This window comes from Grammomys surdaster, unplaced genomic scaffold (genome assembly GCF_004785775.1).
Source record: "Grammomys surdaster isolate TR1022 unplaced genomic scaffold, NIH_TR_1.0 164, whole genome shotgun sequence".
Taxonomy (NCBI): Eukaryota; Metazoa; Chordata; class Mammalia; order Rodentia; family Muridae; genus Grammomys; species Grammomys surdaster.
In genome coordinates, this window is record NW_021604612.1 from 908,399 (window position 1) to 925,803 (window position 17,405).

The window sequence follows — 17,405 nt, forward strand, 5'->3', positions numbered from 1 at the left end:
TTCTGACCTGGATCTTGGCATGGAGATCTTGAGGCACAGTGGCCATGAAAAACTTAGGCCCAGGCAAGGTAGTGCATGCCTTTAATCTGAGCCACACCTTCTGCTGGAGGCCTACATAAGGACACTGGAAGAAGGAAGATTCACTCTTTTTCTCCTGCTTGCACTTACTAGCCAGCACATCTGTTAGAACCTATTTCTACAGAAGACCAGCTGAAACAACTAGCCTCGTGGGACTGAGCAACTACTAGATACTTGGACTTTCCATTCACAGCTGCCCATTGTTGGCATAAATGGACCCTGGGGGCTCCATTTAAAATAAGAAACAGTGCCAGTCAGGGTCATTCCCAAGTATGAGTATTTGCTTCTGTGATGCCTTTTTTCCAAACTGTTCTGAAAAGGAAGAAGGCACATTTAAATAAACTTTTCCTTGGAGTAGTTTTAAAACACAACTTGTCATGGATGAGAGAGAGAGAGAGAGAGAGAGAGAGAGAGAGAGAGAGAGAGAGAGAGAGAGAGAGAGAGAGCTGTGCTAGGGTGGTTCAGAACGGTCCACGTCAGAGAAATGAGATGTCAGCCTCGAGCCACTGCTTGTAGGAGCTCAGTTTTATTGTCTCAGCAACACAAAAGGCTGCCATTTCTCTTTAAATAACAAACCATACAGATCACAAGAAGCAGAAATACAGATGGTTTCCATGGGAACGCACATACGGATTCAATAAATAATATAAAATGCCTTTGTGCTAAAATAGAACTCTTGTCTCATAGTTACAGGGTCCATCCATCTCCGTTACCAGAAGAAGCCAGATCTGCTATTACTTAAAACATAGAAAAATATAATTTAATAACAGAACTAAAAAAAAAAAAGCCAGTGTTGAGTTTATAAACCACAAATAATACATATAACCACAGGGCAGGTAAAACTCCAAGGAAGCAAAAGAAAATCACAGTTGATAATCAGAATGATGGCTCCATCCTCAAACTGCTGTCAAAGATGCTTTACATCTACGGCAAAATATAAAGGGGTGCATAGGTGTTTGCAGGAAGGACTCAGACTATTAGATGCTGGAGACCTAACTCTATGCTATGGATTTGAATCAGCTCTAAGGGAATCTATTCTTCATGAAAGACGAACATTTTGAACCCAGTCTCTGTGGCTGCTTTTTAGTTAAAGGCCATTTTACAATGTGTGGTTTTCCACTTTGGGAACATGGCACCTTCTGGTTGCTTGTAGGAGCGGTCACACCTGTGTCAGAAAACAACTCTTAGTCTGTTAGTTTATTTATTTCTAAGGCAGGATTTCCCGTAGCCCAGGATGTCCTGGGACTTGTCATCCTCCTGTCTCAGTGTCCTGAATACTGGGGCTGCTGGTCTGAGGTTCTGTACTGTGTTCTCACTTATTTTTCTAAGTAGACAAAAAGCAACCAACAAAGAAAATGCTATTGTCCACCATGCACTGAGGAGAAGAGGACTTAGGCTCATCCTTCTTCATTTCCATAGCAACAAACAGAGAGGCCTGAACCAACCAATGGAGTTAAAGCAATCTTGTTAAGACAAATGTTTCAAGTAAACCTCACTCAGGAAAAGAAAAGATTTTTTTTTAATTTTAAATTATGAAAGTTCCGAGAAATGGAGTCCAACATGTAGGAAGGCCATGATGTCATTCTGGGGTCCACCGGGTCTATGTTGGACACACACCCCTTGGCAGTCCATTTAAGGACAGTAACTAGGTCATAGCCTCTCACTGCCTGGGCTACACACCCACAGTGTCAGGTGACAGGCTCAGTGTCCAGGATGTATCACTGATGAGGGAACCTTCCTGGGAATGTCCAGCGAAGAACATGTTACCTTTATGACAGGAGCAGCTCTGCCTCGGGAACAAAGCAAGCAAGGCTTGCAAAAAATCCCTTGGGGGATTCTGAGGGCATGTCCTGTGAGCTTCTCTCATTCCCTTCTTGATGGGTCATCATGCCAAGTGTGTGTGGCTTCCATCAGCCAACCAAGCCTTCTCCCTCTGTCCTTACCCTACCATAGAAATGGTAAGTTCCTGTCCTGAGGAGCTCTGCCCCTCTGTCACATTGACCACTGGTGAACAATCCTGGCTAGTGGGGCTTCTTTTAGATGCATAGCCAAGTTCAAGGCGACCACTCAAGCTAAATCTTACTAGTTGGCTAACAGTCTGCTGCCCATTGTCTACCCTCTTTGGGGATTAAACTCAGAACCTTGGACACTTGACCTTGGCCCCAGAGCTACTGCCACAGCCCTTGGTGTTCTGAACGCAGAGACTTGTTATTTAGCCCAGGCTAGCCTTAAATTCATAAGCCTCCTGCCTCTATAAATCGAGGCTGGGCTTGTGAGCCTTCACCATCAATTCCTGGTAGGCCACCATCCATCCTTCATCGCTGGTCTTACATACACAGTTTGTAATGTCAGCCAACGGGCCTATCAATGTGCACACTCCTGTATCAATAGCAAGACAGGTTCCTCTGTCAACCACTGAGTGACAATTTCCACAGGCTTTGTTTTTTTTTTTAAATCACATTTAATTATGACCCAGAGGCAAAAGCAGGACGCCCCATGGACAAGAGGGTATTTTAGGTTAAGATAAGTGAATAAACAAACTAGAGCTTGCCAAAGGTTTTAATTTGGTGTGTGTCACATAGAGGCTTTAAAATCATGTAATATCCTTGGGTTTTGTGCATTGATTCTCGATTTAGGAAGCCAAGCCTATGTAGAGCATAATTGTCTAAAAACAGCATCACGTGGAACACCCCGATCATGTTAAGCGCTCCAGTCCAGAAACCCCGAGTCACCAGAGCACACGCCTCGTCCTGTTAACGGTCTAAGTACAAGAGACATCTAGAGACCCGTCTGCAGGCTGGGAACTTTCGTAGAGCTGTGCATCACAACCTCAGCTGGCCTCTTCTTCCACCCTATGGACCCTAGCCACGTGCTGGGTTGGAAGGACAGCCTCTGAGGTGTGGTTAGCAGATCCATCACCAGCTCATGCAAACCTCTAGGACTCTGCCAGGGCCCATCTGCCCTCTGTCTCAGTTCTGTCCTCAAGGGAAATGGAGTTGAGGGGACAAAATGGTTTACTTGAAGTCTGAGGCAGGAGAACTCATAGGAGACATCCCCCAACCACACACACACACACATATACACACATACACACACATACACACATGCACACTTCTTTTTCTAAAAGGAAAGGAGACTTAAAATTAACTCAGCCAAAATAACAACACATGATATATCTGCGACAGTGTGGCATGATTTTGTGCAGGTGCAGGATCCCATGACCCCAGGTCATCTTAAAAGATTTTGGTACAGCTATAACCCCAATAAGAGATTTTCACAGCTAGTCCAACACGTGCTGGGGTCAAGCCCCCACCCAATATGGAGGGATAGGGGGAAGTCTCTATATGCCCTAAAGAGGCCGGAGGTACAGCCTCAACCCTTGCAGGTCCGATTGAACATGCATGAGCTGTCCATTCTAACCATGCCTACACAGTAACCACAATACTTAGCTGCGCGTGTGTGTGTGCGCGTGTGTGTGTGTGTGTGTGTGTGTGTAGTAGAATCTGAACACTAATATTTTAAGCAACCAGGGTGCCCATGCTAGGTGACACCACATTCTCATCCCAGAAGGCAGTGAACAGTGCGGCACTGTGTGTGAACCTGAACCCTGAATGTTTGGCGAGAGACAGGCTCGGAGCCTCACAGGTCCTTTGTGCACCTGCAGAGTACCAGACCCTCTCGGTAAATTATCTTCCAAACTCTCAAAGGTAACTGCAATAAAAAAAAATACATATAAATAAATAAAACACCTTATTTTTCCCCAGCACAGGAACATAATACACACTGGGAAAGAAACTGTCAGGAAGATCCAGAACGCAAAGAATTCTGCTGTCAGGTTTATGTGCTCAGGTGTTCCTCTAGAGACCCGGTAACACCACCCCCAGGGAATTGGACAAGTCCGTAGAGACTTTGCAGGACTTCTCTCTCAGTGTGGTGACATGGGGCCCTGGCATTGATTTATTCAGGGCCGCAGTGGGGGAAAAAAAAAAAAAACACCTTTAAGGGAAAGGGGGCTGGGCAAACTGCTGTGCCTGCCAGGATAACCCAGCACACAGTGCATTAGTGACAGAGGGTGTGGGGTGCCGCCAGAGTGCACAGGGGACCGCTGGACATTGTCACCCACCAGTGTGAGATCATTATAAATTATACTGAAAGACAAGGCAGAAACCTTTCTCCATCTTGGGCATATCTTCAAATGCTCCCCAGGTCAAACAGGGAGAGCAGGAGGACTCTGTCATAGACCTAACCGTCAATAGTAACCCCGAGTTCATGAGCTCCATGCATGGGGGGGCACTGTCTGGTGGGTTACCTATGTCCTACTTGAAGTCCTGGTCATGCCCACTAGAAGTGGCCATGATGGATGTCGTGGAGTTTCCTCAAGGGGATATCCTACCTCTTCCCTCTGACTGGCATCTCTGGAAAGAAGCCATCAGAGGCACATGGTGCTGAGGGCTACCTCTTCACCTCAGGGACAGCAAGGAATCAGCTCTGACCTACCGAGAAGCCTCCTCCAGGATCTCAACCCCCACACCTCAGGCAGGCACTCAGATACAGCAATGCCTAGGACAGGCCACTCTAATCCCAGATACTGTGATCCCACCCCAGATATGCTCCCTGCCAGACATAAAAGCTAGAGAGGTAAGGATCGTTTTGCATTCTGGGTCCATGGATATCAAAGTCAGAGGGTTGCACAGAGAAATGCCTCTGCTTCTTCAGTAATTTCGAGTGTGGATAGGCCAGCCCCGAGGATATCCCAGCTCCCCGAGGGCCGCCCTGGTGTCGTGGGCCTCCTCGGCCTGGAGCAGCCCAGTGCTCAGAACCACTGTGTTTCATCAGCCCCACACGGTTCCCTGTGGCTCTACTCCACTCCTGGGCTGAAGAGCTGGGGCCCCTCCTCCAGGCCCTGCTGCTTGTTCTGTGGTTCAGAGGCCGCTGCTATTTCTGTGACACAGCGGTGGCTTAGAGAACTCCAGGATGGCGGCACGTGGTTTGTTGAGGAATTTGGGGGCACGGCGCAGCAGTCTCTGGGCCTCAGTGAAGGCGCATGTCAGTTCCTTCAGCCACTGTGCAAACTCGGGGTCACTCTGCAAGGAGATGGAGGTGAGAACTGGGGTGTGTCTACTCATCTGCTAACAGCATCTACAAACGGAGTCTGACACGGGACACATGCTACCTGCACTGAAGCCTGACCCCCTACCTTCAGGTCCCCTGGAACCTGGTGAGACAGAGGGAGAACCAGCTCTGGGCTCTTCGAGTGGGCTTCCTGCACCGTGTCTACTGCCTTAATCTAGTTAGGGATTTTTCTCTAGGTCCTAAAACCACAGCCTATAGGATAATAGATGGGGGAGAAGGATCTGATATTTTGAAATGACCTCTCACTTATCTAAAGTAGATATAGTTACTTAAGGAGGGTGTGAGCACAGGGGGAGCTGAGCCAGGAGAGACCTGAGTTCCTGGCCACCCTGGACTACATAGTAAGACCCCTGTCTCAACAACAGGCTAAAGGGTAACCTTGATCTACTGGCTTCTCTGCCTCTGCTCGATGAAAACACGTGTGTGCATGTGCCTTAGTACACCGGGGTTAATTTACCTAAACCTCACACTACTAAATTTATGAGAGAGACAAGGGGAAGCTTGGGGACAGTGTCCAGAGTCACTGTTTTTATTCCAGAGGATGGCAATAAAAAGTTACCTCGCATAAGCCTGCAGAGACTTGATGCACCAGGGTGGGGGTGGGGGAAACCCTCTCAGAAGTGGAGAGGGAATGGAGGAAGAAACCTTGTGAGGGGGGATAGGAGGGCAGCATTTGGGATGTTAATTAATTAATTAATTAATTAATTAAAAAACCTTACCTCACATTGCAAGACAAATTGCTTTCCTCCCTTTATCCTGAGTAAAATGCACTTTCTGTCTTTAATCTGGGTCTCCTCCACAGACATGATCTGTTCCATGGTCAGTAGATTTTGCTAAACACAAATAGTCAACGATTACTTTGGTATTTGGTGATCTCTTGGGATAAATCAAAGAGTGTGTTTTCAAAAGCAAATGTCATTACTTTTTCTTTCTTGCCCGATAGTCTAGAAATACGGAGAATGGCCACAATGACACGAAAACCAAGTTCAAAGTGAAACACCAGGACAGCCACGCTTCTGTGAAGGCCCATGGCCCGGCATTGTGGATGAGTGTCAGTCTGGCCAACCGGGAATTTGCAGGGTCATGCCACATGTCACAGGTGCATCTGCCACTGTCCAGCCATTATCAGAACAGTGAGCATGGTAGGTGACATAGAGGCGTGGAGATGGGCTAAGACACTATAGGTATCTTGATCCTTGTCAGAAAGACCTAACTGCAGGTGGCATTCTTACAGGATCCTCACAGGAGATCTACTGTGACAGCTACACAGGAGGCCACCGCACAGTTCCTTCCCCACCAGGGAGGTGGTTTGGTTGTTTATATTTTAGATAAATTCTACAAAAATCTGGAGTGAAAAAAGCATCATGAGAACTGTCTCGGTTCTCATGTCTCTCAGAGAGACAGTGAGAGAGGCAAGAGAGAGATAGAGAGACAAAGATAGACTCAAAGAGGCAGAGAGAGATAGAGACAAAGAGAGACAGAGAAACAGACACAAAGAGGCAAAGAGAGCCAGAGACAGAGAAACAGAGAAACAAAGACAGAGAGAGTTCTCTCTCTGCCTCTGTTCATTCTGACAGATCTACCTCAGGGACTGCCCAACTTCACACAGAACACTGAATGGAAGGAGAGAGGGAAAGATGGAGAGACAGAGATAGAGAGACAAAGACAGAGACACAGAGGCAGAAAGAGACAGATAAAGAGTCAGAAACAAAGAGAGACAGAGAGAGACAGAGAGACATACAGAAAGACAGAGAGATACCATACACAGACAGAGAGATAGTGAGAGAGGCAAGAGAGAGACAGAGAGACAAAGAGAGACAGAGAAACAGACACAAAGAGGCAGCGAGAGCCAGAGACAGAGAGAGACAGAGAAACAAAGACAGAGAGAGATAAAAAGGGAGAAAGAGACAGAGACAGAGAGACAGAAAGAAAGACAGAGAGCAGACAGAGACAGAGATAGGGAGAAAGACACAGAAAGAGACAAGAGAGAGAGAAAGAGACTGAGACTCCGTTGCAACCGAGACAGTTTACTGTGACCTCCTCCAAGAGGGTTCTAGAGGAATGCCTGTCCAGGCTCCAGGAAAACACTTCAACACCCACCAGCACAGAGCTGCATCTTGGGGCACCCATAAATCACTCGACTTGAGTGCATCAAGTCTTATTGACTTTAGTTTCAAAGAGCCTCCTGGCACAGCAGGGAGGTGACCACTGGCTATTGCCACTATTCATAATTGTCTTGGACTTCACCAGCAGTTAGCAATCACCGTGGCTCAAAGTCAGGATGAAGGAGTTGAGCCTCCTGCTTGGCTTCATGGACTGTGGCACTGCCGAGCCTCAGTCCTGCTTCCCAATACACACACATCATGTTCTGACCCTGGGATGGACCATGCCCATACTCACAGCGCTGAACCCTGTCCTGTCTCCCTGGTCCATCCACCCAGGGGGACTCCTTCCCTGGCTTCTCACATGGTGGGTGTTTAATAAAACACCCTGATTTGTCCCTTTGCTAACAGCCTTTGAGAAAGGCTCTGAGGGACTGTGAAATTTGCCTAGAGTCCCAGCAGGATACAGACAGCATGGCTTGGTGTCCTAGCCACCCTACATAGAGCCCACTAGTGACACTTCGTGTAATCTGACCTGGGGAGAGACCGAGAGTGCACAGGCAGAGCTGAGTCAGCATCCCTCCCCACCCACAGTGAGTTGGCTGTGCCCTTGGCTGCCCTGGATTCCCCTCAGTAAATCCAGTGTTGGACCTTGGAAAACACTAAACCAGTGAGTTTGTTTGCAGCACCTAGCCTTGGGTACGCTTGGAGTAATTATGGGAACTCTGAGGCTTTCTGGGTCTCCAGCTTCATAATGAGGAAACTGAGGCCCAGAGAGGTACCTCGGGGTGTCCCGAGTTCTAAGAGCAGTGAGCTGGGGTGGCCCTCTCCCCACTTTGCTCTTCTCAAAGTCCACCCATCCCCCCACCACGCTCCGGCCTCCACTGCCCCTCCCCCAAGGCTGCCAGACTTGGTCTCAGTCTTTTCCTGCATCACACACGAGGAAGGGACTCGACTTATACACTTAAAAGTTACTTGGACGACAGCAACCTTTGTTTCTGTGACACTAGAGACATTGGGTATAAAGCAGTATGTGGGAGCTCCTGCACCCCAAGTCTGTGCGGGGCCCACCCCTGGGACTCACTCGAGACTCGCCCTCTCCTCGCCACTCCAGTCTGTTGGGGAACAGGTAAAAATAGCGTCTTTGCCACTGCGTGAGAAAGGGGTTCCCCAGCTTCAGCATGTACCCGTGCATGATGCAGTCTTTTCCCATGGCGTAATCTGAGGGTAAAGATACAATGTTACTTAGGTCCTGAACCAGCGCCACTAAAGCAGGCTCTGGGGCTCTGGAGAACTGGCACACATCTCTACAAAGTAACTCATTTTGAACACTGGGACTGGAGGAGGGGCACACATCTCTACAAAGTTACTTGTTTTGAACACCATTATCTCAGATTCTGAACACACAGGACCTGAGAGTTCAGAAGGTCCCAGACTCCTGGTATTGAACCTGCAGTACTTACTGAGAACTCTGACAGAGCAAAAGTTTGTTTCCAGACCATTTTTTTTTTAAACCTATGCTTATAATAATGACTACTAAATAACAGAGACTATTTAATTGTGAATTCTCTCCAAAGTCCCATTGCCACTGGAGGGGACTGTCCCTTAATCCACTATCATCCTGTGAATTGTTCTGAAGTCAGGCCTTTGCTCTCTGAGGTTAAGGTGGCAGCCACGGCAGACTTGTCCTCAGCTCACTGAAGAAGCTCAGACCCATGCTGGGCACTGACTGTGTCTCTAAGTTGGCACATCTGGGGCTATGCTTTGTGGGTTCCAGGAACAACAAATGAAAGGAGATAAAATTCATTCAACCTTGGGAGCTTACTCTCTAGAGAGAGACCCACATGTCCCTCGAGATGTGGAGAAAGAAAAGGACAGCGGAGACAGACAGGGGTTGGCATCCACAGAATTGCCCTTCTGATGCAGGCTTGCATTTCTTGGGAGACTTAAAATGCATTTATTACTGTGTCTGTCCTGGACACTGGTGCCTGGACACTGTACACTCCTGTCACAGAGACTTTTGGAATCTCCACGGACCTGTTCCTGACTCTGTGATGCTCTGCCTACAAGGACTAAATTTTTAGGCCTGTTTCCAAAGTTCCAGGGGTGGGGGTACCCTAGAACTGAGACAGCACTACCTCCCTCAGTGGGCACTTCCATCCACCTGATAACTGGAGTTTTTGAGAAACTCGAGTTGGCCATTAAAATCCATGTACAACCCAAGTTGGGTGTGCTCCTTCCTCTGCTAGGAAATACTGGGTGACACAAGGCCACGCTTTCCTCTACCGGGAATGATACGGGGTCACACAGCGTCTTACCTTCCTCTTGACCAAGCTGCTTATATTTAGCTTTCTTCCTGGCCTCGATTTTATCCGTATCGGCATTGACGGCATCGTAGATGGTCTCCACCACTTCCTGTTGCCAGCGCTCGGAGATCACCAGCGGGAAGTTCTTATAGAGGTCCTGGTCACAGTCCAACAGCTGGGAGGGTAAAGAAAGAGGACGCTGTGCTCTAGTGCCTTCCCAGATGCAGGGCTTAGCCAGCACTGTGGTCATGGGACCCCACCATGACCACATTCATGGAGGGCTTCACCGTGGCTCCCACCCATGCAGTCAAGGCCTGGCCTTCAGTAGTATCAGGTATTTTTGCCAATGAAAATGAACATGTTGGTTTTTTAAAATTAGTTTTAAAAAAATTTTTGTATGTGGCACATCTATTCCTGTGTATGTAAATGTGTACGGAAGTACATGTGTATGTATGTGTATGTGCATATATATGTATGTGTGTATGTGTGTGAGAACGCATATGTGGGCATGTATGTGTGTGTGCGTGTATGTGTGAGAATGTGTGCATGCATGCACATGTGTGTGCATGTGTGAGTGTATTGTATATGTGCTTTGTGCATGTGTGTGAGCATATGTACATGTGTGTGCATGTGAGTACGTGTGTGTGTATGTGTGTGTATAGGTCAGAGGTTAGCATCTTCCATATTTATTTATTTATTTATTTATTTTGGTTTTCAAGACAGGGTTTCCCTATGTAGCCCTGGCTGTCCTGGAACTCACTCTATAGACCAGGCTGGCCTCGAACTCAGAAATCCACCTGCCTCTGCCTCCCAAGTGCTGGGATTAAAGGTGTGTCCCACCACAGCCTGGCCTTATTTATTTATTTATTTATTTATTTATTTATATGTGGAGAACAGAGTCTCTCACTGAATCGGCGATTAGCAACTGAGTAAACCAGCTGGTTAGCAAGACCCAAGCTTCCTCTGGTCTCTGTCGCCCCCTCATTTCCCAGTGCTGAGTTACAAATGTGCACCACCACGACAAACTCCTGCACACGTGCTAGAGCTTTGAACTCAGATGTTGGTGTATAGCAAGCACTTTACTGTATATCTTCCCAGCCCCCAATACTGGGTTTTATTTAGAAATAATAGAGATTTTGATAGCCAAGTAGACTTTCAGTTGTGGGTGCCATATTTGTAAAAATGGGGACATGGGTCTGCACAGAATTTAGAATCTGACAAGGGAGAAAAGCCAGGCTGGCTCACCAACCTCCCTCAAACAATCTGAAAAGGGGGGACAGCTTGTTTCAGGATGGGTCCGTCAGTACCTCACAAATGTTGACTCCCGCACCACCGTGAATGGGTGTTTAGATACAAGTATCACAGAGTGCAGGCACCAGGCCACCGAGAGCTGCAGGAACTCAAATGTCTCTGTCCCACCCTCTGAGGCAGGCTTCACTGGGAAGCCAAGAGAATGCGGTGACTTTACAGCTCAAACCCACGTAGTGGGAGCTGCACCTGTTGGAACAACCTCTCTGAGACCAGTCCCCCTCTTGCCTCTGGGAGATGGAAGACTGACCAGGACAGCAGTAAGCAGGCTGCTTAGAAGGCAAAGGGGAGGCCCTGAAGGGAGAAGAACTTATTCCCACATCCATTCAAATGACCAAATTAAGTAAGCCCAGAGCAGAGGTCCTCAGTTGTTCTGAGTGTGACAAGAGGCATGCATATGTGTGTATATGCATATGTGTGTGCATCCATGTATACATGTGTGCACATCCATGTATACATGTTTGTGTGTGCATGCATGTAGTGTATATAACTGCATGTGTCGTTTGTGTGTGCACACATGTATACATGTTTATGGGAACACATGTATGTAAATATATGTATGTATACCTGTTTGTGTGTGTGCATTCATGTGTCTGTGTATAAATGTGTATGTTTGTGTGTGTACATGCATATATGTGTGCATGCCTATGTAGAAGTGTGTGTGTGTGTGTGTGTGTGTGTGTGCGCGCGCTCTCTGGGTACTCCTAGGATGGCAGAGCTTAGGAAGTCCCTGAAAAGAGAGGACATACACCCTGCATTCCCAAAACAACGACCACTGTGTACAGACATGTGGTCTCACCTCCTGAAATTTCTGAAAGTTCATGTGTGTACTTTGCTCAGGCTGTTAATAATGAACCAGAGCAGCAGGACAGGGCACACCTGTGGCTGAAGCAAGCAAGGAGGGACTTCTCATTCAAGGCCAGCCTGGGCTACATGCCAAGTTTGATGCCAGCCTGGTATATAGAGCAGAATCTCATTTCAAATTTAAAAAAAAAAAAACTGAGGAAGAAATAAATTAGGAGAGGGGAATATATGTCGCTATGAGATCATGAAAAAATTCTTTTTAAGAAGAAGAAGAAGAAAATCAAAAGCCCAACAGAAAATGAACCACCGTGTATTTCCAGCTGTTTTAAATAATAAAGTACGGAGTTCTTTCCAGCTCCCTTCCTGGTCACAGCTCTGGCTCCCTGCTTCATGCTGGCCACAGAGGTCATCTCCCCGCTCCCTCCCCCCTCCCCCCACTCCCAGTATTTTCCGAAAAGCCACAATGTTGAAGATCTACCACCTGTATGACAGGTGAGGAGATGGAGGCCCGTGGCTCACACTAAACCAAGAAACATCTTCTTCAAGCACAGTCTTGCCTCTAGCATCTTTGACAAGGAGCCTTGCATCTGATGGGGAAAATGTTTGGGTGGATCTGGAAGTGGACTGACCTCATTGCAGCACCACCACGGGCGGTACCTGCACACCCACGCGCCAGATGTAAGATGCTTAGAGGAGCCTGCAGGCCTCCAGCCACTCCAGGTCCAAACCTCACAAAAATGGATCTGAGTTGGTCATCAATGTTGCTGTGGGCTTTTTGCCCAATACAGGCTCCATACTGGGGGTCACACCTGTAACACCTCGTGGTCTCCTGAGGACAGCCTCCTCCTTAGGAGCCTCTGGCTCTGCCCGGTTGCCCCTGTGCATAGGTGCTTCCAGCTCACAGTTGCTTCTGTCCCCTGCCTCACTTCCCTCCAGACGCTGACTTCACCCCGCCCGACAACACTCCTGTGCTGTCCCTGTCCCTGTGACAGACTCAGCCTGTGGCCATGACACCCACTGTTCTCTCTCCAGGTACCAGGTGTGGGTTTGACACTCAGAACTGTGGCCTGCCTCTGGAGGGGATGCTTTTAGGTGAGAAACTGTGGTGATACACTCAGGCAGCAGAGAAGAGTCAGCCCCAGGGATAAGTCAGTGTCAGGGGCAGATGACAGGCTGGCAAGCAGGCAGGCAGTGACCTGCTGACTTGGGATTTTTGAAGATGGTAATTTTCCCTCATGACTCACTCCCTGTGAGTATGTTTTGTCTCCACTTGGAAAACTAGCGCTGTGCACCAGTGTCTGGAGAATGCAGGAGGTGATACTAAGACCACAGTCAATTTACCCTTGATTGACAAGGGCAAAGATTCCTGCTGTCTGCACATTCTCTCCTGACACAGGGAGACCCTGGACTTAAAAGCATGAGAAAGCCATGCGTTCTTCTGCTCTGGGTGGAATGCTCTCTCACTCCCAAGCTGGATTTCAACTGCAAATGCCACATGCCAATCATAGCGACACAAGCCCTCCCTCTGTAGCTCAGCAATGTGAATTGATGGGGAGGAAGCTGCTGAGGCTTTGAGGGTAAAACTAAAGCGATCGCTAAGTTTAATGGGTTCTGTCCTCAAGCCATGAAGGGTGGGTGGCCTGTTAGCCCAGCATTGGGAAGGCTGAGGAGAACCAGGGGTTCAAGGACTGCTAGGCTACAGAGTGAGTTCAGAGGCCGGGGATGTAGCTCTATCCTAGTAGCTTGCCGAGCAGCTGCGAAGGTTAGGCTCTAGCCAACCCCACACACAGTGGTTCTTAGCAGAAACCTCACACCTAGAAGAGTGTCTACCTTAATGCCTTTGGTGTCTTCCTCATCAAACGAGCCGATATCGAAGGCATCTGCAGCGTTGACTTCTCCCCGAGGAGGGATTAGGGGTGGCGGGTACTAAAAGATGCAACAAATAGGTAAGGCCCACTTATCAGCAGACCTGTATATCCCAAGACAACAGTCTGTATAAAGAACACAGCCCTGCCTTCAGAAAGCGCATGCCCAGAAGGCGCATGCCCAGAAGGCGCATGCCCAGAAAGCACAGCCCTCCCAGAAAGCGCATGCCCAGGAAGCACAGCCCACCCAGAGCTCCACACTGCCCACTCTCATCAGTGCTGTCTGTCAGGGTGGTTGGAGCATGGCAGGGTAGTTAGGAAGTCTCCCCATCCCCCATAGAAACGGCTACTACTCTGTATCAGGTTTCACACAGAAACACATTTTAAAAATTCAACTATTCCAGAGGTCCTGAGTTCAATTCCCAGCAGCCACATGGTGGCTCACAACCATCTGCCATGGGATCCAACGCCCCCTTCTGGTGCGTCTGATGACAGTAACACTGTACTCATAGACATAAAATAAATCATTTGAAAAAAAAAAAAAACTCAACCAGGGTGTTCCCTGTACCAAAGAGAATACAGCAAAGCTTAAAACAAGGGACAGCCGGGGCGGGGGGTGGGGGAGGAGGGTGGGGGTGAGGCGGCTCCACGGGAAAGGATGTGCCTAGTAGGAGACAGGCCTGGGTTACAGCTCCAGCATATAAAAATGAAAACAAAACAAAACAAAATCCATAAAATAAAGAATTTTAAAAATTAGGAAGGGGAAGTATGGAGCCAGAAAATATCTACATTTAAGTTAGATGTTCCTTGTCCATGTGGGTCTGACTCTACACATATCTCACCCGGAAAACTGCTATATTGTGCCTTCTATTCATTTGTTCAGAGGAGATCACCAAAAATTTCATATGGTTGCCCCTCAGCACCTGCAGAGGACCTATCCAGGCCATGGCTTGGCTACAAGGTCCACAGGTGAGCATCGAGGATTTGCACAGAGCCTGCACACACCCTCTGCAGACGTTAATCTCTGGGTGACAGTGTAAGTGTCCTATGGATAGTGCTCAGTCTGTGACACTGTGACATTAATGACCAGGAGGGAGTTCACACGTGCTCAGCACACCTGTGATTTTTTTCCCCTTGAATATTTTCCATCTGTAGCTGGCTGAACCACAGATGCAAAACTAAGGCACATGTGGTCTATATGAAGAAAATGAGGACGGGGAGGCTCCCCTATGGAAGTCCCCTACGTGATGATAAGCCCAGGCAGAACATGTCAACATGGCAGAATTGGTGTGGGTGGGGACCCTAGAGGAACAGAGTCAAGAAGCCAGCAGCAGAGAGACACAGAGAGCGGGCTCAGGGGGTCTGGAGGGATACCTTCCGTAAGTACACATGTTGCCAGTCGATGCCCTTGAAGAAGATGTGCTCCTTCAACTCTTTTGCCCTGGGGAAGAGGAGAGAGAGTGAATCCTGAGGACAGGTGCTGCGCCAAACTGTCCCCCAATAAGGACCACAGGGAATGTTCCATCTTGTGCAGAAACCATCTCGCTCTGGAAAATGGCTCAGGGGGGTAAAGCGCTTGCAGTGTGAGCATAGGAACCTGATCAGGATCCCTGGCTCCCCTGTAAATGTCAGACTGGCACAGTAGCAAGAGGCAGAGGCCGGAGATGCCCCAGGGCATGCAGCTAGCTAGACCCACTCAAGAAGTTCTGGGTTCTAGGGAAAGATCTGCCTCAGTATACACTGTATAGATCCACAAGGAAGATACCATCAATCTCGAGTACACACATACACACACACACACACATACACACACACACACAGAATCGCATGTGCATGTACACATACACAGAGAGAATCACGTGTACGTGTACACACAGAGTCACATATATATGTACATATATACACACGGAGTCACATATATATGTATACATGCACATACATGTACACACATGCACAAGAAGCATGCACGTGTGTATGTATACATGTGCATGCAACTGTGTGTGTATATGTGTGTATGTATGTGTATGTATGTGTGTATGTGTGTATGTGTGTATGTGTACATATGTGTGTGCGTGTGTGTATGTGTGTGTGTTCAGAAACCATAGATGGCACTGGAGTGACTGGAGACATCTAAGCTGGGCCTGGGAAGATGTCCTGTTTGCCAAGATGTGTACTGCAGCTTAAGACAGCCTGGCAGTTCCCACAGATACACACATGTACATCCATACCGTGTAGTTACATGCGACAACACAGTTTGAAGAAGAACAGTACAAGAGAGGATCATGCTTAAGTATCTCCACAAATGTCAATCAGCCATGATGGACAGAAGGACAGGAAAAGGGAGGGACTGTGAAGCATCCCACACTGACTTAGATGGAAACTCCACAGTACCCGTACCCCCACAGTTGAATAAACAAACACCTTGAAGGTCAGGATGAAGGCTGAGGTCACACAGCAGAGGTCACATGCTGAGACCAGGTCTCCCTGCACCAGCAATAGCTGCCGTGGCCTGGTCCTCAGCTGTGCCCTGCCCCAAGTACCCAGCTCCAGAACTTGCAGCTTTGATCGCTCACTCAAAACATCCCTCAGAGCTATTCTTCCCCACCTCCTCCTCCATCCCCGGAGACTCCAAAGTCTTTGCCATCATTAGCCAAAGCAGCAGGAATCCCCCTCCAAGATCTCCCTCTCTCTGAGGTCCGTTACATGCAATGCTCAAACCCAGGACTACCTCTCTTCACAGGTTTTCCTTAGCAACAACATCTGAGGGCCTCGTCTGGTTCCTCCCTACACCCTCTGCTGTTTACACACAGCAGGCTAAATGTGTGACAGGCAAACTAGCAAGGGGGCTGGAGTCTAGCCTGGCTTCTTCCCTTCCATGATGTCACAGGAAATGCTGGGTGAAATACAGTGACACATGTCCATCAGAGAGGCAAGCAAAGAGGGGCTGTGCTGAGGTAGACGGGAGTGGACAGAGTAATCTACACTATCAGTAGGTGGCAGAGCAACAACTGCCCTGGGATGGATGTAGTGTGTAGTAACCTCCAGGCTGGTGTGTGTGTGTATGTGTGCGTGCATGCATGTGTGTGCGTGTGTATGTGTGCTCATGCATGCGTGTGTGTAAGAATGTATGCATGCATGTGTGCATATCAGGGCTGGAATTCTTCAAGGAGACACACACACACACACACACACACACATGCACTCATCCCCACACCAAACCTTGTCCCCTCCCCTCAATCCTCAAACCCCCACAACTAGTTGTGTATTCAAATAGGAGGAAAAGCCCTGGGAGGTTTGACATTTGAGAAACTAAACTTGCCAAAGAGCTTAAAAAAAAAATCAATAGATGAGTTAGGTATCTAAATGATCAGAGAATAAAATAAGGAATCAAAGGGACGAGACGGCGGACACAGGAGATCAGGAGTACAGAGGACTGTTCTGCCAATCGTAATAGGAACGGGGTGGGGGGAGAGACGGTGCATGCCTCCTGAGCTGAGGAACACCAGCCTTGGAGAAGCCCCAGCCGTCCAGAGTAGCACTCACAGCATAAAGCCGCAGCCTCAGAGCTTCAGATGCCTCTGCTAAACTGCAACATTAGGCTGGTTTGACGGGGAGGGTTCACCCCTCAACCCCACTCTAAGGAGCAGCTACTTGGGGACACATTGCAGCTAAAAGACAAGGGCCCAGGAAAGAGGAAGACTCGGGGTTAGGTAAACAGCAGACCCAGGAGACCCAGGAGACCCAGGAGACCCAGGAGACCCAGGAGACCCAGGAGACCCAGGAGACCCAGGAGACCCAGGAGACCCAGG

General features: G+C 48.3%; 1 protein-coding gene across 1 annotated transcript in view; it reads right to left on the reverse strand.

Moving 5' to 3' along the window:
• Window positions 1–585: 585 nt before the first annotated feature.
• Window positions 586–17,405, reverse strand: part of Grk3 (G protein-coupled receptor kinase 3) — a 51,385-nt gene continuing 34,565 nt past the window's right edge. The window contains exons 11-16 of the mRNA XM_028765384.1: window positions 14,971–15,037; window positions 13,562–13,657; window positions 9,632–9,794; window positions 8,398–8,534; window positions 5,931–6,044; window positions 586–5,162 (exon numbers count right to left, since the gene is read on the reverse strand). Coding sequence (XP_028621217.1) covers window positions 5,001–5,162; window positions 5,931–6,044; window positions 8,398–8,534; window positions 9,632–9,794; window positions 13,562–13,657; window positions 14,971–15,037 — 739 coding nt within the window. The 3' untranslated portion in view covers window positions 586–5,000. The remainder of the gene's footprint in view (window positions 5,163–5,930; window positions 6,045–8,397; window positions 8,535–9,631; window positions 9,795–13,561; window positions 13,658–14,970; window positions 15,038–17,405) is intronic.